A 25,920-nucleotide genomic window follows, 5' to 3' on the forward strand; every position below is an offset into this window, starting at 1 on the left:
TAAGATTATTATTCATTAATTCATTCATTCACTCATGCACTGCTGACCCTGCGCCCAAGCTGCAACCCACCTCTCTCCCTCCACTCATAATGTTCATCTTGCACTCACAGTGCTCACATACATTTCACATAGAGCTCACATGCATAGCACTAGCACACCATCTACATTGATCACTCTGCACTCAAAAACCACTCACCCTGGACACTAACACACCACTCACCCTTCACTGAGACTCACACTTCTCACAGACCAGCTTGTCCTTACACACAACTAGCACCACTCGTGTTGACTGTCCACCTCTCACCCAGACTCAGACATCATTTACCCAGCACTCACACACGGCCTACCAGCACACACATACTGCTTATTCTGCACAGAGACACCATACACACTGCAGTCACATACCACTCACCCTAGAGTTACACCACTCAAGCTACATAGATAGCACTCATGCTGCTCATTTTAACTCACACATTGCTTACACACTTCTCACCTTAGGATTTAAGGTGCATTTCATCTACCCCCTCCAGTTCCGAAAGAAATTGAAAACATGGCTTTTTATGCAAGATTAATGTTGCTTCTCTCAGCTACACCTCACTGGAGGTGCAGAGCGCCAGGACACTCCTTGGAGTAACAGTGCACTTCAGAAATACATTTTACATTACATTTCATTTTCTTGCATTCACAATGCCAATCTAGTATTCACATACCTCTAACCCTGCAGTCATACACCTCTCACATTGCATTCGCTCCGTTCTTACCTTGCACTCAAAAATTGCTCTCCTTGCACTCCCCAGCTGCTTACTCCACCTTCACCCACTGCTTACCCTACACTCACAACCTGCTTATCCTACACTCACAAACTGCTCACATGCTTCTCACACTGCATTCACACACCACATTTTGCTCTCACACACTGCTCACCTTTGACTCACCCTGCTCACCCAGCACTGTATCACAGCTCAACCACCTCTCACCCTGCACTCACACATTTGTCTTCACTCGTGCCTCTCACTATGCATTTACACACCTCATTCTGCACACACACAACTCTCCCTGCATGCATACACGACTCACTCTACACACTCACTGCTCACACTTCACAATCGTACACTATTTGCCATCTACTCACACACTGCTCACTCATACACTGCTGACCCTTCACCCTAACTGCGTCTTGCCCCCGCGCCTACCATCTCTCACCCTGCACACAATGTTTATCCTGCACTCAGAGTGCTAACACACAACTCACACAGCACTCACATACCACTATCACACCACTAACACTGATCACTCACTCTGCACTCACAACCCACTCCCCTGGACACTAAAACACTGCTCACCCTACTCTCACTGGCACTCTTCACTAGGCACACACATCCTGCTATGACATCACTCACCCTACACTCAGACACTGCTCATAGACCTCTCCCCCGCACTGACACACCTCTCACCCTGCCCTCAAACTCCTCTCAGACCTAGGCCTGCACTCACACACAGCTAACACCGCTCATGCTGACTGTTCAATCTGCACTTATACACCTCTCACTCGGCACGCAGACACCACTCACCCTGCACTCAGCTACCTCTCACACACCTCTAGCACTATGCTTACACACTGCTCATCATACACTCAGACCGCTCACCTTGCTCTCACCCACTACTCACCCTTCACTAACCCATCACTTTCCCAGGACTCATACACCACTCAGCCTACAGTTTGACACCGATCAGCCACCTATCACCATGCACTCACACCAGTAAAACACCACCCAAATTGACTGCTCTCCATCTCTCACTCGGCAGAACCATACCTGTCACCATGCATTCATACACTATTCACCCTACACACACCTTACAGCCTCTACATACACCCCCTGCAAGCTGAAGTTATCCACCTCACACCTATCCACCATTTACCCTAATATCACAATCTCATCCTGCATTCACACTGCTCATGTACCACTAAACCTGCACTCACATATAACTAACACACCACTCATGCAGACCGCTCACTCTGCACTTACACATCAATCATCCTTCTCTCTCATGCACTGCTTACATGGGACACTCACCTTGCACTGACATTGCTCACTTTCCACTCCGACACCTCTAACCCAGCATAGGTGCACCTGTCATCCTGTATCCCCACACCTCTCACACTGCACATTTCTCACATACCTTTTAGCCTGAACTCTTGTTAGCTGCTCACCCCAAGCTCACACATCTCTTACCCTGCACACACTCACATCTCTCACTGACACACCACTCACCCTGTCATTCACAGCTCACCCTGACGTACATTTTACAACCTACACACTCACACACCACTCATTCTTCAAAATTACACACTACACACCTTTCACTGAGACAACTCATCCTGCTCAAACATTCTACATTTAGACACCAACACCACTCGTCCAGCACTCACTGACTACACACCCTGCACAGAGATTGCTCATGCTGCACTCACACTGCTCACCCGAAACTCACACAATGCTCACCTTGCACTTACACACCATGCACGCATCTCTCACCCTGCACACACTTACTTTCCTCCCTGAACTCATACACCACTCCCTGCACTCACAACCCTCCCATCTTCCACTCACACATCACTCACCTCACACTCAGATTCTGCGTACCCTTCTCTCACCCACCACTCTCCTTGCACTTACTTCTCACCCGGCACTTACACATCTCACTTAGCATTTACACACTACACCCTACACACACAGATAGTGCTCTCCCTGAATGCAAATATATCACTCACAGGGTAAACACACCACTCACCTCCACACTCATACACCACTCTATACTCGCATACCGCTCAACCAGCACTCACATACTGCCTACCATGCACTCAGATACCGCTTACACTAAACTAATACTCCCTGCCCTCACTCACCTACCACTAACATTCCTCTTGCTCTGCAACTCATACACCACATCCTGTACTCACACACTATTAACATTCAGCTCACCATACAATAATATACCACTCACCCTGTTGTCACCCACCACTCACCCTTCACTCACAAACAGCTCACACACTTTCATCCGGCATACTTTCACCCAGCACTCACACACCGCTCAACCTGCACACTCATCCTGCCATCAGACATCGCTCAGGTTGCTCTCGGACACCATTCATCTTATAGTCAGACAAACGCTAAAGGCGACACTCCGACACTGTTCACCTTGCCCTCAGACACTCCTCACCCTGCACTGAGACACCCTCACCATGCACTCACACACCTGTTGATCAGGAGCAGCCTGCGGGTGACATCTGGGAAAGGAAAGGTGAGCCGCTGCTACCAGGACTTGGAGTCTGTCCTAAGACAGGCAACGTATCAGAAACTTCGAGGGACAGTGTTACAAATTGTGCATTCCAACCAGTACAAGCTGAAACACATTTTAGCGTGCAACATCCTCTATCCATCACCCATTACATGATTGATTGTGTGTCTGTAGTGGCTGTAACTTGGTGTATACCTGTTGTCCAACTCATGGCACTTTACCTGTGAAGAGGAAGCAAGGTGGTTTTACACATGCTGTTTGGTGTGACAGTCAGTGACCACTATAATGGCACTCACCTGGGTAGGGTAAGAAGGGGAAGCCTTGGTTGCGAAGGTCACTCTTGGGTAATGGCACTCCACCCCAGTGCCTTCTAGTAGCTGAGACCAGTCTTAGCCGGTTGGCTCCACAGGTAGCGCAACCTAAATGCTAGAGGCATTTTAGCTCACTGAGGACACAATGAGCAGCACAAACTGCTGCTGGTTGTACGTTCACCTCATACTGTACAGCGACTTGACACCACCAACTTGCATCAGCGCCATGCAAATGCAAAGAACAGACATTGGCAAAGGCATTAGGTCTGTCTTTAATATGCCGCACTCTCCTCCCCCAAAAGCATACTCTCACTTCTCGTTCACATGGGCGCACTGCTCATCATGCAAACACACAGGTACACACTCACTGTGAAATAACACATACCTTGCTCTCACAAACTGCATGCACTGCACTCATTCTCTTCTCACACACAACTCTCCATGCACTTACTCTGTAGTCACACAGCATGGACTCTGCACTCACCCACCGCTCACACTGCACTAACCCACCTCTCACCCGGAACCACCCACCTCTCAACTTGCACTCATTATGCAAATCCTGCACTCACATTGCTCACATGCATCTGAGCCTGCACTCACATATCAATAATAGACAAATCACACTGATTGCTAACCCTGCACTCACCTAAAACACAACTCATCCTGTACTCAGCCACTGTTCTTATAGCTCTCACCCAGCACTGACACGGCTGTCATCCTGCATCCACATACCTCTCACCCTGCCCTCACACTCCTCAAAGACCTTAGTCTGCTCACACACACACATGACACACATGTGCAAGGTGAGCAGTCTTGTTGACTGCTCACCTTGCACTCATACACCTCTCACTCAGCACTTATGCATGGCATACCAGAACACACATGCTACTTATTCTGCACAGACACCATTCATGCTGCAGTCATGCTGCAGTCATGTATCACTCACCCTTTACTCACATCATTCACCCACCTCTATCCCAGCACTCATACACTTCATAACACTCACATACCTCTCACCCTGCAATCACACACCATTCATACTGGCTGCTCACCCTGCACACATCTCTCATCCTGCACACTCACACACCCTGAACTGGGACACCACTCACGATTAAGTATGACTCTTCCACCTTACAAATCACCCTGCTTTCAGTTTCAGACATCACTCACCTTGCACTGACACTGCACACCCAGCACTCATTCACCACCCACCCTGCACAGACTGCATCCACACTGTATTCATAGTGCTCATTCTGCAGTCTTACTTGGCTTACACATTCACAGTGCTTCCTCAGTACCCACATACCTCTCACCTGGAACCCCCACATTTCTCACCTTGCATTCACACACTTCTAACCTTTGCCCTCATCCACCGCTCACCCTGCACTCCCCAACTGATTGCCCCACAATCACCCACCTCTCACATTGCTTTCACATACCACACCTTGCACTCACACATGGCTTCTTTTTGACTCACACACTGCTAACCCTGCTTTCACCTACTGCTCACCCTGATCCCACCCACTACTTATGATTCACTCACACATTACACACACTGCACTCCGACACTAGCTTAATCACCTCTAACCCTGCACTCACATATCTCTCTCCGCACTCAAAAATCTCTCATTGACATCACACACGGCTCTCCTTGAGTTCACACACTGCGTACCTTGCTCTCACTAACTGCTAACTCTTCCCTAACACATCACTCTCCCGGCACCCATATGCTGCTTAATCTGCATTTAGACACCGCTCAACCACTCCTCACCATGCAGTCACTAATATGACTAAAACTCCACTCAAGTAGAGAGCTCACCCAACTCTCACTCTGCAGACTCACACACCTCCCACCATGCATTCACATGCTGCTGACCCTACACACACACACTGCTCACTTTGCACTTGCACACTGCTCACTGTACACACACACATCTTACTATCTCCACTCACTCACACCCAGCACCTACCCACTTCTTACCTTGAACTCAAAATTCTCAGTCTGTACTCACAATGCTCATGTGACACCACACTCACACTAATAACACATCACTCACACAGACTGCTCACCATGCACTCACACATCAATCATTCTGCTCTCTCATGCACTGCTTACAAGCCACACTCAACCTGCACTGACATTGCTCACCCTCTGCTCGAACACCGCTCACACATCTCTCAGCCAGCACACGTGCAACTGTCACCCAGAATCCACACACCTCTCACCCTACGCTCACACGTCTCTTACGCTCACACATCTCTCATACATCTTAGCCTGCACTCACCCAACACTGTCACCATTCACACTGATTGCTCAATACTACACTCACACAACTCTCACCCTGATGACACTCACATCTCTAATTCATGTACTGCTCACCCTTCACCTACATCACTCACCCTGCACATTCACAAACCGCTAACTCTTCACACTCCACGCACCCAGCTCTCAGACATCTGTTATCCTACACAATCATCCTGCACTCAGACACCACTCACCCAGCACTCATGCACCTCACACCCTGCACAGACAGGACTCATTTTGCACTCACACTGCTCAACCTGGACTCACATACCTCTCAACCTGCACTCATACACCTCTCACCTTACATTTAAACATCTCTCACCTTGCACTCATCCACGGTTCATCCTACAACCAGTTATAGCTCATAACGTGTTCACCCTCACTTAACATACCACTCATACATCTCTCACTTGCTAAACACATACTTCTCCTCATCCTGCTCTCACACTGCTCCATTTTCTCTCTTTCCACTCACACATCATTCACCTTGCACTATGTACCACTCATTATGCTCTCACCCACCTCTCACTCTGCATCCACACTGATTTCCCTGCACTTACCCCTCACCATGCACTCATGCATCTCAAACATCATTTACACACTGAACCGGGTGCACACCTAGACACCCACACACATATTGCTCTCCTTGCACGCAAATGCACCACTCATCAGGCACACAGACTGACTCACCTTGCACTCTCGTACACCAGTTACTCTTGTCTCACACCACTCACCCACTACTCTTACACTACTTACCTTGCACTCAGATACCCCTCACTGACTCACCCCCCCACTTACATACCTCTTGCACTACTCTCACACATCACATCATACACTCACACAGTACTCACCTTGCTCTTACACACCACCCACCCTGTTCTCACCCACAACTCCCCCTGCTGCCACCCACCGCTCACCCTTCACTCACACACTGTTCACACAACTCTCACTTGGAAATTAATCATACACCGTTCACCTAGCATACTCATGCACCATTTACCCTGCACACTCAAGTACCACTAACCCTGTTCTCACCACCGCTCACCCTGCACACTCACACATGGTTTATCATGCACACTCATGCATTCACTGCTCATCCTGATACTTTGAGTGCCACAGTTATAGATTGTGCATTCAAGCTAGTACAGGCCAGACTCAGAGCTTTGGCACTGCACTCATCTCTGCAGCATACTGAGACCATCAGATCAGTGGCATAACACAGGCCCCTGCAGCCTCTGAGGTGCAGGGTGTACCCAGTCCTTCAGGAGCCTTTCAACCTTTCAGGGAGGTTCCAGTTAGCCCATGCCCAATGATTATCTGTAGAGTTATGGTAGACTAAGGGGCCCCTCTTCCCATTCTGCACGGGGGCCCCATCATGTTGCAGTATGCCACTGCATCAGACACTATAGGGAGGGCAACTGAGTGAGGTGTTTCACGTTAAAACAGATTGTGCATATGTCTTGTGACACGACTGTCCCTTGCACTGCTGGACCACAGCTGTGTCTCGTAAGCTCATCACTGACCATTCCTTCCCCAGAAGAATGGACCACAGCTCATGCAACATCAGCAATGGCCTGCACGGCCTGTCCGGCTGCCTAAGGGACCTAGTGACAGGCCTGACTCTCACCACCTGAGGTGAGACCTGATTCTAACTGCCTCCTGCACTGCCACTCCCTCCTCCTCACATCCAGAATATGCATGCCAGCAGCAGCAAGTGCTGCCTGGAAGCAGAGTGGTTGTGGCAGTTTAGTGCCCGGTTGCTGCCTGACTCACCTTCAGTCACTGACAAGCAAAGTCTAGTCGTAGCTCGGTCTGAGCAGTGTTTACACACCGCAGAGGCCCCTGTGGGCTCCATAGCCAATTAGCACATCGAAATTCTGCACAGGTGCCAGGATTAGCTGAGGCTGTACTTATGCCAATCCTACGCCACTTCACAGATAATGCTCAATCCCACACCCAGAATATACCTATAATTGGAGCTGGGGAACCAAGTTTGAGCCTCGGGGTCAGCTCAGCATCCTGTGATTCTGGGCAAACCCCTTAATCTCCCCGTGCCTACCAAAAAAAACCAGGAATGTGTCCTTGTGTAACATAACTGTTGCTCATATAACGTGCTCCTATACCTTTGGGTCAAAATTGCGCTATATAAATCTGCAAAAAAAATGTATAATACCCACATGAGCCGGATTGTCTGGTGGACAGAAGCACTGAAATGATCCGTGTTAGTTGCAGACAGTGCTCACCAGTTGTGGCCCGTGCAGGTAAGAGTGGTGGGCCGAGTGGGGCGACAGCTGGTGCTCACCTTAAAACTCACAGCAAGATGGACATACACTCTCCACAGTGGTGCACCTTGTGAAGAGAAATCAAGAGCAGTGCACCCTAGCAGAGTTTTAAGTGGGACGAAAAAAGGGAGAGAGAGTCTCTAAAAGGGGTGTGTTAGATGAGGTGATTTCCTCCACCAGCCAATAGAAGCACAATACAAGAAGTCATTGAGAGCAAGCACACACCTCCTGCCCATTGAAATGCTCTGCTCAAGTGAACCAGCCTCTTGATGGAGCTAAAACCCCATTCTCAGTAGTACTTCCAAAAGCTCTTTCATGTTTATTGCACCATGTCAACGACAGTTGCACTGTGTTAGCCAGACCTGAAAAACTGATGGAGTAAATAGCAATTAAGTGAGTGGCAAATGAGTTTGGATTATTGCTTAATTTAAGCCGGTGGTTTCCGATGCTCGGCACCTAATTGTGATCACAGGCACTTATGGCAGTCTGCCCATGGTGGCACTGTGTGGCTAATTTACAGATGAGCAGAAGAACAGTTGTTTATTAACTGAATATACATTAAAAAAATAGAAATATCTGCAGTCCAAGCCATTCTCATGGCTTTGGGGGCCTGGAATAACCTGAATTGTCACACTAGTAGGACTAAGCCAAGAATTGAGTGTGTTTTGAGTATAGCTATTGTATGCGCCACTTCAGTGCACAAAACGACGGCCTCAGTTTTAGGTAAGTAGTTAGTAGTTGTGTTGGTACTGTCATAGGTGTGCGGGCATGGGCAATGGGTGATGCACACTGCAGTGGCTTCCTGAAAAGGGCACTGGCACTTATTGTTTCACAAATTAAGCACTGTTAGGATTTGACCTTAAAATTATAGAATTCTCTAACTTTTTAGAGGTAAGAATAATATAAAATGGTAGAAGATAGTCTGTAAATTATTTTCCTTGTGTTGTTGCTCACCGCTAGAAAGTTGGTCTGAATTGGCTTACGCTGTTGTCATTCTCACCATCTAGGGTCTTCAGTTAGCTGAAAAGGCAAAGGGAATGTCGGGGTACACAGGTAGAATGCAGGTTGTGTGACCCCTATACACATTCTTAGTGACTCTTCATCTGCAGTATTGTGCAAAGTTGTAGAAGTCACAACTTAAGTCTAGTCCAGTTTCTGGAGGAGGTCTATAGAGATTTTGTGCACAGTTTTGAAGGACACTTGTTGGATCGTGTGCCCAGTTCTTGAAGAAACATTTGGTGTGTTGAGTCCAGTTCAGGAGGCCACGTGTTTGGTTTTGTGCCCAGTTCTTGAGAAAACATCTGGAGAGTTTCGTACAGTTCTGGGGGTCATATCATACACATTGTGTCTAGTTCAGCATGCCACATCCAACGTATTATGTCAAGTTCTGAAGGATCCATCTCTAGGACTGTGTTTAGTTCTGAAGGTCATATCTGGAGTCTAGTGCTAAGTCCTGGAAGCCGCATTGCAAGTATTGTGTATAGCTTTGAAGGCCACACCTGTTGTGCCTATTTCAGGAGACAACTTTTGATTGTTTATATTGCTGGACGTCACACATAGAGCATTTTGTTTCAATTTTGGAGCATTATGTGTAGTTCTAGAGTCCACATTGGAAATGTTGTGAGCAGTTTAGGGGAGGGACAGTGTCCAGATCACAAGGCCATACCTGAAGTATTTGTGCAGTTCTATAGGGCTCATCTGAAGAAGTGTGTCTGGTTCTGTAGGTCACCACTATAGCCTGCTGCTGAGTTCTGTAGGCCACGTGTGAAATTGTGTGTCTCGCTCTGAAGATCACCTCTCCCGATTAATACGGACACATTGTTGACGGCTTAATGATGGGTGACAATTATGTCGCGCCGGGATAAAGGGATAATTGACTGCGGAAAATTGACACTGAAAGCAAGAGCAGCGCTAGCAGTAAACACCAGGCAAGCGGCTCAGTATTTTAATGCTCAAGTACTCCTAGAACCCCAGGCCACATCAGTTTGAAAGAGTGATGGTCAGGTGTAGGATCATAGGCTGTGATGCATGTCCTCTTTAAAGTTTGCCTTCGGTATTTTTCAATAGTTTCCAGGACCTTGAGGAGTAAATCCAATCAGACACCAATGATACCCTGGTCTCTATTGGGGTCTTACTTGATGCATCCCCGGATAGAAACTTAGATCAGGTACTGGATAACAGGCAGACCTAGACGACCACAAATTACCTAAAACTGAGGCCGTCGTTTTCTGCACTAGAAGGGGCGCATACAATAGCTATTCTCAAAACACCCTCAATTCTTGGCTTAGACCTGCAGTTTGGTGAAAAACTAAAACAAAGCGTGTGTGTAGTGCATGAAGCCAATTCCCAACTAATTAAAGACAAACAAATTGCCATTGGGGATGGCACTTCTACGTTCTGTGTGGGTTACTGCAAATCCCTTTATTGCGGTTAGCCCAAGAGCTCGCTCTGTCAGTTGCACAAGGCGCAGAAAGCAGCCATCAAAACTGCACCAGTGCATAACAAAAAGGACCATATTTCAGTCACTTACATGGCTCAACATTGGCTTTGGGGATCCCACTGTGTTCAGTCCAAGATTGCCTGCATTACATTTAAATGCCCAGATCACTTGGTCCCAGCTATGTAGTTACAAAGAAATGACCTCATGTGCCTCACTGATATTTACGTAGCAAAGGGAAAGATGTGCAGATGATATTAGAGTTCATCTTTCAGCACCAGAGGGGACCGTTCTTTCAGAGACCAGGCCCAGTGTATGGAACTTGCCACCACAGAAGACTGAGCTCTTCCCACCAGTTACAATCCTCAAGAAACAGCTGAAGAAGTGTTTCTTTGACTAGACAATATTCTAAGACCAGCATCAAAAGACCCAGGGCCTCTTTATGCCAGTCCGAAAATGTGTGGCCTGGAACACAGGGCTGCATCGGTAAGGGTGAAACGGGAAACCATGGAGGGCGTGAGAATAAAGAGCAGTAGGAGGATGGGCAGACTTCGTGAAACAGGGTGGCCTGGGTGGGATTTGTCTGGCTCTAATCTGGTGGGTGCTCCAACGGGTAAGTCATATGTCACACTGTGTCTCATACATGCGGACGCTCTCTTTTAGCTGGTTGTCCCTGGAATTAAGTCCAGGGCTCCCGCAGGGACGCGAGGCAGGGTTGAGGCTCGAAACTTAGTAGCACACATTATAATACTCAATAAATCGCTATCTAATCAGAAACATTTTATTGCACACAAAACGAAATACTAGACATAGAATAAACAAACTGCAGTTGTCAAAAGAGTTTACCAAAGAATATTCACAATCACAGTGGTGCTACCATTCAACTTGTTGTTCAGAGCATCTATGGGGGAAGAATGAAGCAGAAATACACAGGGTCTGTCCCTGATCTTCGAAGGGATGTCTGTTTTACAGACGCCTGGTCCACTACAAAGGACCTGTAAGCATTCCTAAACTCTACATCCATGTTTGCAGGCTCCTTTGATCCTCCATCTTATATACCGCTCATACTAGGGAGATCCAAAATGGATTCCTCTATGCTCACTATAATGCACACAAGTAACATGTTTAGTGCACCAGCATTCTGAATACATGTACCCTGCAACCTACCTTTACGATGGCTGCTCCAGACAGCTAGACTTGTATTAAAAGGCGAGCACTGCAGGCTTCAGCTCATAGTCAGATTTGAGAAAAGCTCACAGTTTGTGAGACCCCATAAGGCAAACTCGCCACACAGGAGAGGTTAAAACATCACAGGTCTGAGACTGAAAAGTGAATGTTTTTAGACATTAGAATCCATTTTCCTAACAGGGCGGGGAGGGGTTGCGCATCTAGAAACTCTCTGTAGTATAGACACTGGTCTTTCCAGCTTCAATTCCCACACACCTCGTAAGCCCAGGACAGGTGAGCTGTGAGATGGCATCACTGCTGCGTCTTCAAGCATGGTGGCATCAAAGGTACAAGGACGTTGCTTGTGGACACTGAGGTACATAGAATAATGTCCAGCTCCCAGCATCTCTGTTCCGGAAGTGTGTACTCAACGCAGATTTAGCAGTCGCTGGCTATTGTGTGCTGTGTATACAAATGCAGCAGATATGCTAAATTGGACGAGGGGAAGCTTCCGTGTAATCATAATCTTTGTGTAAATAAAAAACACTGGGTGAATTCTCCATTTGAGTCCAGCCTTCTCTTTCTCTTCTTTTGTCTTGTAGGATAGCTGACTAGATCCACGCAGAGATGGGTCTGAGCAACTTTCAGATCACAATATGGAGCCTGGGGGTCTCAGACTTTTATCCTTCTGAGATTGTGATAAGGGGTTTCAAGTCTGTGGGTGGACAGTAGATGTGCTACAGAATGTGTGATGTCCCCAACTTTTGAGAGTGAAGGGCAGAGTGTATATATAGGCCTATCAAGTGCTCGTAAAGCTAGAGGTGGGCGAGACAACAAATTAACAGGAACAGTCAAGCCAAGGTTCAGAGCTGGCTCGAAATGCCTGAGCTGGAGCTCAGCCTTGAAGATATTTGGCATGCACATGATGAAACAGACATGGTGTCTTCAAAATCCAAAAAAAGTCCTATTTGTTTAACAGGGAGGAGCGTTTCACCTTGGTGCATTAGAGTATGTCTCCGCATTGAGAAATATTTATTAAACGTGAGAGTGTTTAAACATTAACTGATAAACATTCCTGCCCCCGCCCTGATTCAGCTCGAGGTCCCATTGGAGCCTCGAGCCCATAAAGAGCCAGGCTTTCATGTGTCTTTCGCCTACCGCCCTCCCACTACCCAGGATGTGGTGTTACAGCCAGAGCTGCAGACTTTTGGAACTGGGGAACCAAGTTCTAGTCTCAGCATCAGCTCAACATCCTGTGATTCTGAACAACTCACTTACTCGTCCTGTACCTAAAAAAATGAATGTGACATTGTGTAATGTAACTGGTGCTCGTGTACAGCTCCTCAATACCTTCTGGTCCAGCTCCCCCTAAATAAAAATAAATAAATAAAAATAAATAAAGTGTGCACTGGCTAACACAGCTAAGCTGGACCCTTGGCTCGGCTGTCCCTGCTAATTTCTTTGCTCGCCCACCTCCACTCGGCGGAATAAAGTATTTGACTAGGATCACACAATTTCATCAAGCAGTGAAGCTGGGATTGAGCCCCATACTAGTTTGATGCTGTGCAATTCAACAACTAGATGGTATCTCCGAGATCAAAGTTGAATGCTGTATCCTTAATTTTGCCCACAGACGAGCCCAAGATGACAAGTGGATCCCAGCAACAAAATGATTGTAGCTACATGTAGTATATACAGCACAACATTCTCTCTAGATGGTAATAACAGGCGTTACTATTTGTCAGTTTAGGGGAATCACTCATTCTGACATTAGAAAGATTTGTGGCTTAGAGAACGTGCTCGGGTTGATCACAGACCGCTAACACAGGTGCATTAGCCCACTAGGCTATCTATCATATCAAGCTCCGCTGTCTGATATCCCACAGCAGAGAAGGACCTCTCTCGTCATTTCACATATTTGTAAACAGGAACTTGACAGGAAACCGCGAGAAAACCAAAAAGGTTAACCAGCTACCACAAAACACTGCATTGTTCTCAAGTTCTGACTTTGAACCTAGAGCCATCTTCCGAGTACCTGAAACTACGCCCGGGCGAGCTCGTGAGGAGGATGCAGGGGGGAAGGCGAGCCAAAAGGCGCGTGCAGTGCCGCCCGTGGAGGGGTACTGCCGACGCAGCAGGCAGCGGAGAAGGACGATGTGCCAGGAAATAGACTGGCATCCCGGCAGAGTGGCATGCCGCTGCAAGGACCACACAGAGATAGCAGCCCAGCTGGCCGGGCACTGAATTGGTCTCGCGGGAGGTGGCACGTTCCCAGTTGTGCTAAAACGAAGGAGCGATCAAGCTGCACTGAGACCTACATAAAAATCCTGAATAGCATTAAAAACAAGCATTGGTCAATTCAAACGGTCTGTGATGGCTCTCAGCTCATCAGCCCCATGATAAAGGTTGTTTTATTGCGTCATTGGTTATGTAAAGCTTAATTGTAGAGAGAGCTGCCGGACCCAAGCCAATAAAAAAAAAATGCCAAGAAATCAAAAATATTTTTGGGGGTCCCAAAGCACACATTGACATACTAGCCCGCTACATTAATAAGACTACTTGCTGTGCTGATGTGCTCCTTGTGAAATGGCAGAATGCCTTCACTCACAATTAAATTAGCCAATGGTTGAAGAGGGCTAATCAATTGCCCTATGCTGTAGTGAACAAATAAAAATGCGAATTACACAGCAACCATAACTTCTACGGTCGTTTTGTTGTTTAAAGTGACCACGGCACTATTTCACACTATTCTAATGTAATACTGCCCTCTTCTGGCTAAACTCAGCGTGATAACACGTTTGTAACTACAACAAGTCTATCTCACTTTGCAGGTCATAGACGGTGCTACATACTACGCTAATTGTAAGTAGCATATATGTGTGCGTGCACGGTGGCGCAAGCGTGGGCATACATCAGTCTGCCAGGATTTTTTTGGGGGGTAGATTTTTTTTGCCAATACTGGTCCGCATAGGTAGACATGCTTTTATTTTTTGCATTATTTACTTATTCCGATGCGGAACAAAGGCACTTTTTTTTGCCAAAGCTAGAAATTCGAGTAACACTCTTGAAAAGCGAGATTCACTGGCTTTTACAGTGCTTGTCCAGGGGGCCTGAAAATTCTCGAACCAACCGAAATGCAAGTAACACACTCGCCCCTCCTTTGTTTGAAAGTTTGTAGTGGTCTGAGTCACAAAATGTAGCGTTGGGAAAAAGAAAATACAGCAACATGCATCACATATTTTATCAGCAATTTTGTCTGATTAAAAAAAACCTCGAAAGTTGATATAAATACAGAACTGCATTGCTGTTGCTTTTGCTATGAGATAACGATGACAAAAGCGGTTCTTACGGAGTGATTTACCTAGGTACAATGGGTGTCCATTCCTGGCTTTTTAAAATGCCAGCGTTTTGCATGTTAGACCTGTAGGCCCCCAATACTAATGGAAAATCCTAAAGTGTAAGTCCAAAAACGTACAGTGCAGCTAGCTCAGAGGCAGGATTGTCTGAAAGTGTGACAGGTCTGTGATGTGGAGACAAGTGGAAGTTATGAAGCTGTAGAAACTGAATGTGCCATAAGGACACTGGTGCTGCGGTGATGTCATCAAAGAGCCAATGTTGTCACCGGTATGTCCTTCGGACTCAACAAAAAAAAGGTTATCCCATCGTCTCGAACCCAATGACCTGGTCCGGATTCTTGCTGGAACCTTCTTTTCCTCTCCAAGTCTCTTAGGGGCTTATTTACAAGGTCCTTGCGCCTCCGGTGCGTCACTTTTAATATAAAGTCCATGCATCAATGTTTTAAGATTGTCCTTCAATAATATTGGCTGCAAAATATCAAGTTGCACTATATTGCCAAGTTAGGTAGACGTGGAGTCAGCAATAATAAAACTATACTTCTGAATGTGTGTTTACATTGACAATATTGAGGGGGAATTCATATTCTAATGCAATATTTTGCAGGTAGACAAAACCCTTCTTATCTTCAAAATCTTGCACCATACCCTCAATTCCCCCCCAACTCCCATCTCATATGCTATCAGCGTATATTATAACTGCCTTTTCTTGTATAACCATCCAGTACTTTGTAGCTGCACTATATAAATCCACATTATGCTATGTTCAGTATAGTGCAGCAGTCCCAGGTGGTCGGCCTTTGCGCAGAGAGCTCTTACCCCCCCCCCATGTACCTTAGTTTATATCTTTTTGGAGTTTAATAAATTGCCAACATCTCATATTCTAACCAGTTTGCAATAGTAAGATTTTCAGACGATCCACTAAGATGATGTCTGAGAAAATGTAACATTTGCAGCACCCTTAAGTGTTATATAATTTCTAATCTTTATTTGCTGCCTGAGCACCTATACCAACTATATCCTTCATCTCTCACAAGTGATTGTAAACTGTTTAATTCAGAAAATGTAACAGCTATGATATGAAAATGGTCAAAGTAACAACTATATTAAAATATTTTTTCTTCAAATCACTACAAATATTCCAAATACACTGTCCCTACTTGAAAACTGAATATTATATAATTTACTACCTATGATATTCTTGTGAAACAAAACAGCATCTGATGGGGCTTCTGCTTTCTAAATTTGTTTGTTTTTATTAGGTTTTAGGAAACCACAGAAAAAGACTAATCCAGTAACTTTGCCAACAAATAGTCGCATTTCACTACCCACAATGGAAGATTCCCACCCAGAACCTACTCCACTAATTGTAGAGCATCAGGTAGCTGAACAGGAAATAACGGCACCAACAAAAGTGGAAGATGAGGGTTCACAGTGCACGTACTTCCAAGCTCAAGGCACAGCTGATGTTACAGCAGACGAGGACATAAAGACTGTGGAGACTGTTGCAGCTGCAAGCACAGAAGACCACCGAAGTTCAGAAGAGGCAGTAGAACCTGAAGATATGTCAAGTAAGGAGAAAGATGAGAGTGTGGAGTTACCTGAAAACCCAGGCACTGAAGTGCAGGAGATCTCGACAGATAACACGACAGAAGATCTAACAGAAACCCCTGGATCCTCCTCCGAACCATGTGTGACGTCAGAGGAAGAAGCAATTTCTGACACACATCCAGAGAGTACAGAAACACAAGGTGAATCCTCAGAAGCTATTGATGACGCTGCAGAGAAGAAAATGGAAATTCTTCCGGTAGAAGAGACAGTCCAAGAGGAAGATGCAGCTAAACATGAAGTGTTGGAACATAATGAGGGTGAAACCGGTTCCTCCTCTACTTCAGAAGACCACCATCCCAAGGAAGACTCTCATGGAAATCAAGAGGATTTGTCTTCCGAGTCTAACATTGGTGTGCCTCCAGAACCAGCAGACAGCGCTCACCAGGCAGAGGAAGCTCTGGCTGCTGATGATGCAAGTCCAGAAAGTCCTGTCATTACAGTGGAATCTAATGTGGCTACTCAATCGCACCATACGGAGTCACCCTCTAGTGATACGAAGGATGCCCCAGATTGTCAAACTGACTCCAGTGAAAGCCAGCATCCTGCAGAAGCCTCAGAAGAAAAACCTCTTGAGGTGGCTGATCCTGGATCTCTCACAGCAGCCCAGGAGGATGAGGTGAAGCCTGTAAATGACCATGAGGAGGTCACCAGCTCTGAAGAACACGGGAGTGCTGATACAGCAGGGATGAAGAACGAGGGATGCAGTGGGTGCCATATAGATCAGCACATACACGTGGCCAAGGTAGAGAAAGTAAGATTTCATATTTACATAAACAGTCTTGTTTTGCTGTTTGGTAATGAAACCATTCATGTAAATTAACTTACACATGTTAATATCCAGCCCTACTCCATATTTTCCCGTTCTTTTGAAAATAAGTTAAAACAAAAACATGAGTAAATATATATTTGAACGAGTGAGTTCGACTGGATTAACAAATGGATCTTTAGCATTTCAAGGCAAAAAACTGAGAACCAACACATTCAATATACCCAACATTTGAAAACAAAGTTAGTAATTAGTATATTTTCAGAGGTAACATTATAGCTTTAATTGTCTGGTAGATGTAAGTAAGAAGACAGAACTAACACAGGGGTTTTGTTTTAACCCCTTTCAGCCATTGTTGCTGGAAGTGTTAACCCCTTCGCCGGGCAGCAAATTCCGCAATGGTGAGAGGAGGGGGGATGGGGGTGGGGGGGGGGGATGGGCGCGGTGCTCTGGTACCCAGGACGGCTCGCGGCCATCATGAGTCACAGTAGGTGTGCTCATGATGGTTGGGAGCCGTCCGAACTCTGCCCACTCATTAAATCTCCTGCACAGGCAGGATCTTAACCGGATGTGGGCGGAGCGGGACCGTTCGGACAGCTCCCAGCCGTCTTGAGCACACTACTACCGTGACTGATGACGGCCGGGAGCCGTCATGAGCATGGATGTGGCTAATCAACCTTTGCAGCAGCCGACAGGATAACTGAGACAGGGTGGAGTAATGGGCTGCCCTCTTCTGCCATTCCTTTGTTGGAAGTGGCGTTCACAGTTTGAATAAATCCATATGCCAGCCTTTCAGTGACTGGGGTGTTAGACATCATGACTGGATTCCGCGTCTAAACTGGCAAGGGTCTGGCATTAGTTAAGGACTGGAGTCTGGAGGCAATAACAGAAAACTCACAGAGGCACCCAAATATGTGTCATGTGGCATGACGCTTGAAACACAGGATTTGAGGTGACAAATTTTAAACCACGGTCTCAAATACCAACTCCACACCGCCTGGGAAGGATTCATAATTACGCTTATTTGGCCAGCTCACTTTTAGAGAGCGCCCCCACTTTTCATTCCACCTAAAGCACTTGCCACACCTGTCATTAGAGGTACTGGTTGTACTTTGGTGCGCCTACCACTTCCCTTGCTACTCCTGCTGTTAGGGGAAGGCAGCAATATGAACAAATTATAAATAAGGCTCTCAGAATTCCACTCACTCTTCTTCCCCTAGAACATTGATACTCGTATGGCCTGAGAGTCACATGCGGCCCTCCTGACCTGCTTCTGTTTACTGGACTCAGCACTACCATTAAACATTTTTAAATAAACAGCAAGCATTTATTTAAACATTATTTGCAGTTAAAGAAAGGAAGTAACTAGTGTGTGCTGCACCTCTTAAGTTTAAGAACACCTTCATTTTTTAAGACAGCAAATGTGTAAAAATAGGATACTCTCTTCTGAATTCAAAAAGTGTATTTAATAAACCTGTTAGAACTGTTTCATCTTAGTAAATCAGGTTATAGCAGTGAATTTGGAAGTATTTTTATTAAGTGATAGTTTTCAAACATGAATTTAGAAATGTTCATCCCCCCCAACCCCTTGATGACAATGCCATTAGTGATAAATTCCAAAAAACAGGAGGTTTTGTACAACACGCAACCTGAAGTCGTGTATTTCGATGTCCTCTTACATATATGATAATGAAGAAAAAGCAGGGAATTTGAAATATAACCGCTGCCCAGGATCACACAATTTGGTCAAGTAGGGAACACTAACTAGCTGTCTTGAATTTAGAGTTATTTACTAACTTTTTTCTAATTAGTCAGTTCATTTAAACTTCATTATTTATATTAAAAAATCCAATGAATTCTTTTACTTGTTTTTCTGCTTTTGTTTAGAATTTATTTATTTCCTTGTCAAACATTTCACTTTTAATAGTGAATACATTGGACATTGGCTTCATTATGACTAAAAGATGTAAAAAGGATAGAAAAAGGATTAAGGGACCCTCTTTAGCAATCACTTAAACCCTTGACCTTCTTTTCTTAAGACCCATTAATTATTAGCAGTTGTTAACATTATCTGCATATGCGACACATTGTCATGACACATTGCACAATAATGGAGGTCCAATTATGGAACAAGAATTGACATTACAATATCGAAGTATCAGTAGGTCTCTGTTCTTACCTGAAACATGAAACTGAAAAGTAAAACACAGTAGGTCATGCGACGGCATTAGTTCGATCAGTAGTATTACTATCACTCGTGTGATTCCTTTCCATCTGAGATCCACACTGTCTTAAACCCCTGACCTGATATTGACGGCATATCTATTCCCAAAAATTAATGAGGTTGGTTATGTCAGGGATCCCAAAAAAATGCTGTCAATAGAGTTTTGCGTTTTTTCACTTACTTGTGTGCACTGGAGCTATAATTCTTTTGAAATAACTTATATAAATATTGTGGAATAAATTAATTACCACACAATATCCATGTGTCCCGGGCTACACCTGCTTAAAAGAACTCTTTCACACCGTAGGATATAGAAATATTTGCCCTCTGTGTCGTGTTGGCTATCAGGGGCCACTGGCCTTATATGCACCACTGTTATTCCTAAAACATTAAATACACCTAGTTAAAAAAAAATTGGGTCCCCTTGCAATTCAATATATATTAGGGGAGGGATGAATACAAGAAGGAAAGCCACAAACACTATAGAATAAAGAGGCAAGCAAATAAGAGGGACAATGAAGCCAACCAATGGTCATCAATGGGCAGGCTCCAAGCCCACTGTAAGGCAACAATATATCTTGAAACAGACAGAGCATGCTAGGTTTAGTAGGTGAGATCTAAAAACGAGCAAGTGAGTTCTACAACTTATTTTATTAGTCAATGTTTTGTGCCACTAAGGTAGGAGTGTCAATGTCATATGATAACAGCCCAACATCTCTGATAACCAAACTAATGGCAAGTGTGAATCCTGGTATTTTTGATATGTGTGTTTGTGTTAACCTATGCACTGATCAGCAGATAGAGTATCACTAGAATGCGTTCTACTGGTCATCAAAAATTGATCATATTTCCTCCTGTGAAGTTCCACACACTCCATTAATTACTCAAACTACAATGTTAAATTGTATATATTGTGTTATGAAGGGTAGATTTAGTGGTTCACAGGCCAATAAGTTGCACGGTTCTTACCATCAAGCCAAGCAATGGTACAAATCCCAAATACACATTTCTAAACCTGGTACAGGTACCATATCAGTTTCATGGCCGATTGCTCACATGATTTTAAGGGGACCACTTCTCCTTGTTGTGCAAATCAGACAAAGTGACCAAATGATAAGATTATGGCTCATTGTTTGAATGTATGTGTGGTAAGACCTAGGAATTCAATTGCAGGATTTACATTTTCAGCAGAATATCTCAATTTTGCTCTGGTGACCAAAACCAATGACAAATAATGGCATCCTATTTTGATTCCGACATCATACAGCCCATTAGCCACACTAAGTAAATGAATACTTACAGTTGGGCCAATTCAGTTCAAGAGTACAGTGAATAGTAGGTTCCATGAACTTGCTTGGTGTGTATAAAATTTCCCTGCTGGTGTATCGTAATCCACCCTTACCTGGAGTAGAGGCAGGATACGGTCAGCAGTAGGTCATATACAAAGTAGCAATGGCTCGGAGGGGTGCACATTCTAACTTGTCTTTTTTTCTCTAGGAAATATTGGGCGTCTAGACTTCGGGTCAAGAACACCTCAAGAATGCAACCCTGAATGACGGCAGAAGACCTAATCGCCGGCTAATCCCGACTCCATAATCTGATAAACATCATTTTCAGACAATCTTTTGATAATAGGGATTTTAACTCGGCAAATAAATGCTCAAGTCTACTTGAAGACATGGTGGGCGTTGGGAGGCAGGGCGTAAAACTCATCTTGTCCAGTGTGAGGAATTTCAGATTATAATTTGCTACTTTTAGTGTGGGGCTTGGCTGAATTTATGCGAGGTTGAAAGTATCCAACATTTGAGCCCCCATTGGGGCTGTGCTTCTGGTCGTGGATCAGGGTCTTCTGGAATTCTCATCTGAGATCTTGAGCTAGTCTGTTTCAGTGATCACAGCTACATATCACTAGAATATAACTAAACTGCAACAGGAAATTTTGCCATGAGGCACATTTTATATTGTGGGCACCCATCTAACTCTGCATTTTTCACTAGATAGGACACTTCCCCCGCAGGTTCATAATCCCTGGGCCTGAGGATTTCTTTGCCTGACACCGAGATGCAACATTTCTGAGCTCACCAGAGACAACAGATTGCCCAGTTAACCCTGAGCTGCTTCACTCCCGCATTTTTCGCTCCCTTACTTTTCCTTTTATCCCATAGATGAATTTTCCAGTTCACCAAAATATTATTCCTAACCTTAAACGGCTGCGCTTCTATGTTCTACTTGCCCTGAGATGACAGATTTTCAATTCTGCCAATATACACGATTAATTTTAGTTCTTCAACCTGCCGGAATTACCTTATCGCACACTGAGTTACAGATATAGTCAGTTTCCACTGTCCAAGCAGCCTGATTTTCCAGCAACCCTTGCTCCTCATTGCCTAAAATAGAGGCCACCAGAAGATGATTAGAAGCACTTTCCAACTTTAACGAAACATAAAATAATACATTCTCTGTACACACTTTCCCATGCGGCAAAAACAACCAGATCACCAACTCGTACTTTCAAAATGTCCACGTCAGCATCCCCATTCTCTCTACTTAGTTCTGCTAGTGTTTCCAGTTCCAGGAAGGGAATTCCCCCAGAATTCCTCTTTCCACTTACTACTGTAGTGACTGAATTGTTAGGTTCTTTAAAATCTTAAATTTGCATGTATCCCCCCACCAACATTCCAGAATTCCCAGCTCATCTACCCCACACTAGAACCCTTTTCATTCAGCCAGAATAATTTTCCATTTCCACAAACTGCTGGGAATCCCAGTTCCCCTGTCCCCAAACTGGCAAAATTCCCAGATCCCCTTGTGATACATGCTATAAGAATGTCTAGTTTCCTGGGTAAGCAGGCAGTTTTTCTGCCTCGTCAAATATGTTGTATTTATTTGCCACATCCTATGGTTTACATCTGCCACACTTCCTTATTTTCATTAGCATTTATGTAGCACTTATCCCCACACCGGTCACATGTACCATCCCTGATTAAAGATGGAAACGTTTTATACCTCCACTCCCGGTTATCAGATTTCTATCTTCCCTATGGCAGAGCCAACAATTTTATGTGCCCCATTGCTCTTACCTACCAGATGTATATGCTACTGCTTCTGAGCTAACAGATTCAATACCCCACGACCCACCCTGCGCTGCTAGAGTTCTGACAACTGTGCCAGAAAGTGCACGCCCCGACAAGCAGCTATGTTTCTGATACAACATAATGGTTTAGCCAACCAAAGACAGTGGCCACAAACCATTTGCTAGATTTCTTTTTTTATATTGGAAACCTAGTCCCCTGGCCAGATCTAGTTTCTAGTTACTGGAAACATTTTAGATTTAAAAATAGAGCCATTGTTCATATCACAGATTCAAATAAGTGCATAGAAGTCAACTTTGGACCATTTAGGTATCAAATTAGGTTGTTCTGGGTCTATAGACGTGTTACTCCACTCCCTCCAACAATCCCCAAATATTCCAAAAAGCCGTTCTATCACACATTAGAATATTATTTGGCTTTTAAGCCAATAGCGAGTCTAAAATAAATGCATGCACAGGGCAAGTCCAGGGTACGCGTGTTGAACCTCTGGCTACATTTGGGACACATGAAGAAAGTTAACTACAGATTGTTCCGAAGAGCTACGAACCTTTAGCACTTAAGTTTTATAACATGTGAAGCCAGACCTACGAGCTTGTTGCAAAATAACTAGAAGTTCTCAATTAATACTGTTGCCAACAGAATTGAGGCTGCCAAGACAAAGCAGTAGGGCAACAGTTGTAAACAGAATATTTCAAAGAAGAAATCTACAACTAATCAAACGTGTAGTCAATTAATCACCTTGAAATCAAGAATAAAAGGACACACAAACATCCTAACTTCACATGGATCCAGGCTTTTTAGACACATGCTCGATGTTATCAACTGCAAAAGGAAAGGAGTTGTGCCTCCTTTTAAGCTTCTGAATGTATGCATTTTACATACCATACAGTTCTCAATGAGGCAGATAAAAAGCCTGAAGAGTTGTGGATTGTGCGCAGTTCTGAAGACCTCATGTGTGTTTTGCAGCCTACAGCTGGAGAAATTGTATAGTTCTAGAAACCATCTCTGAAGAATTATGCATCATGATAAAACATGTTGGGTTCTTTCAAACAGTTCATTGCATTAGCCCAGAAAAGACTGCCCAGATCTGCAGTGTTCAGTCGGCACTAACTTCTGTTATCCGCTACATACAAAACATTCACCGGCCTGCTGGCTTCCATCTTGAGAATAGGAGCCTGGGCGAACTCCTCTATCCCACCACTGATTTCCTAACTACCCCCCTGTGCTTGCTTTCCGAAATGGTTGTGACCAGGTCCTGGAGCCTACCACCTGTAGGGTGTCAGCTGTTCTAGGGCCCAGACGCAACAATAGTTAAAATGAAACTATTCTTCTGAATACAAAGTAGAGTTAGCTACAAAACGAAGACCCGCTAAAACATGGCTGTCATGGTATGACGATAGTTGCTCCCTATGAAAATAAGTGGTCAACTTCTTTCCAAAACTGATGTAGGAAATTGCAGCCCGTGGTAGGGTAGTTTGATTGAATTTTGTCCTGTTAGACATTTTATGCTCCTCAACTGACCAAGGTGTCGATCTAGCTAAGTATGTTATCGATGGTAGCCCCGGCCCTGTGTTGCTAAGATTTGAAGTATGCCGAGCCAGGTTTAACAGTGGCCTTGCGTTACAGGCAAAGGATTTTCAAATCAATCATTGGTGAACTGAGTTACAGAGTGTTATGGATTGAAATTATTCCTTATGCTTGCACAAAAGTACAGAACTATTTGAGGGCTAAATAAAAATGACAGCTGACGAAATAAAGTGTTAGTGGACAATTAAGAAAGTAGAATGGGAACTACAAAAATCTAAGCAACAGTATAGCATATTCCTTTTAGATTTTACCTAAAGCTCAGCCACTGGCATTGGAGCACATTTGTCACAGTCCAATTTCTTTCTTCAAAACTCAGAGTTTCCATTATCGTTTGACATGCACACATGATTGACAACGAAAATAGAAAAAGAAGATACGACTTAGGAAGAAGAGAAGCAGAAGGGTAAAAAATAACCTGGGTATAACGGCTAAAAGAGAAGAGACGAAAGACTTCAAACAAAATAATTCCATCTTTAAAAGTTCAATGAATTGATTTAACATGTTTCTCTTATTTCCATAAATATCCAGAATGTTTAAAAATGCGCATATTTTCAGGTAAAACCTTTGAGCTACAAGCAAGCAGCAAAACAGTAATACTGATTGTAATGCTATTGTGTCTGTGAGGTGCCAAAAGCATGACTGCAGGCACTGACCGGAGATTCAGAAGAATCCCAAATCACAAGGTAATTGTGCTACTGTCTCCTAAAGTGAAATACCACCAGACAGATATGGAGACCAGACTTACAAAGCAAGAAGTAATTTTCCACAGTGTTTTGAAGGTGTGCAAGGAAACATGATAGTGAAAATCACTTTCCTCATATCGGACCAACAAATGCGTGCACAAAAATAAACTTGCACATGTGCAAAGGCTTGTAATGCAACATTTAAAATGGCTTAATTTGCAGTCTGTGTACTTGCAGAAAACTAAATATATATTTTTTTTGTTTTGCTTGCCCTTTAATAAATTTTATTCTAACACTTAAAGTGTATTTATTTTCGTGAGTTATATCAGGCAGTAGTATTTTCTCGTTGTGGCTTGGAATTAAACTGAGCAGTGGAGCAACTATTTTCTGTTGATGAAATGCCTCTTTCACCAATTGGCACTAAAACCGGTGAAGTAAAATTTTGCAGTAGACCAAAACTAAGACCACTAAAATAGACACATAATTTAGGAAATACATTGTAAATAAGGTAGGAATAGGGTGCTTCCCTTGGATCTGGACAATCACCAGCAACTGTTCGTAACAGGACTGCACTGACCTCTGGACTACTGAGCCCTTATGGCCCAGCACAAGAAAAAATATAATTAATTTAACGCACAGCCTTTCAAGAGCTCTCCACTAATTGGGGAAAATGAAAAAAAACTTTCTGGTACATAAATGAAAACAAGACATCAAGGAGCCAATTAGATAACAATTAGTTGATGATTAAAAAAAAAGTATCTCGCATAGTCCGGAGATGACTTGTTCCTCATACATGCCCAGA

The 25,920-nt window shown here is 44.4% G+C and overlaps 1 protein-coding gene across 1 annotated transcript in view; it reads left to right on the forward strand.

Moving 5' to 3' along the window:
* LOC144822940 (uncharacterized) overlaps window positions 1-25,413 on the forward strand; it is a 28,903-nt gene extending 3,490 nt beyond the window's left edge. Inside the window, exons 2-3 of the mRNA XM_078680998.1 lie at window positions 16,418-17,517; window positions 21,254-25,413. Of these exons, the coding sequence (XP_078537124.1) occupies window positions 16,489-17,517; window positions 21,254-21,271 (1,047 nt within the window). The 5' untranslated portion in view covers window positions 16,418-16,488 and the 3' untranslated portion in view covers window positions 21,272-25,413. The remainder of the gene's footprint in view (window positions 1-16,417; window positions 17,518-21,253) is intronic.
* Window positions 25,414-25,920: the final 507 nt, after the last annotated feature.

This window comes from Lissotriton helveticus, chromosome 1_1, assembly GCF_964261635.1.
Source record: "Lissotriton helveticus chromosome 1_1, aLisHel1.1, whole genome shotgun sequence".
NCBI lineage: Eukaryota > Metazoa > Chordata > Amphibia > Caudata > Salamandridae > Lissotriton > Lissotriton helveticus.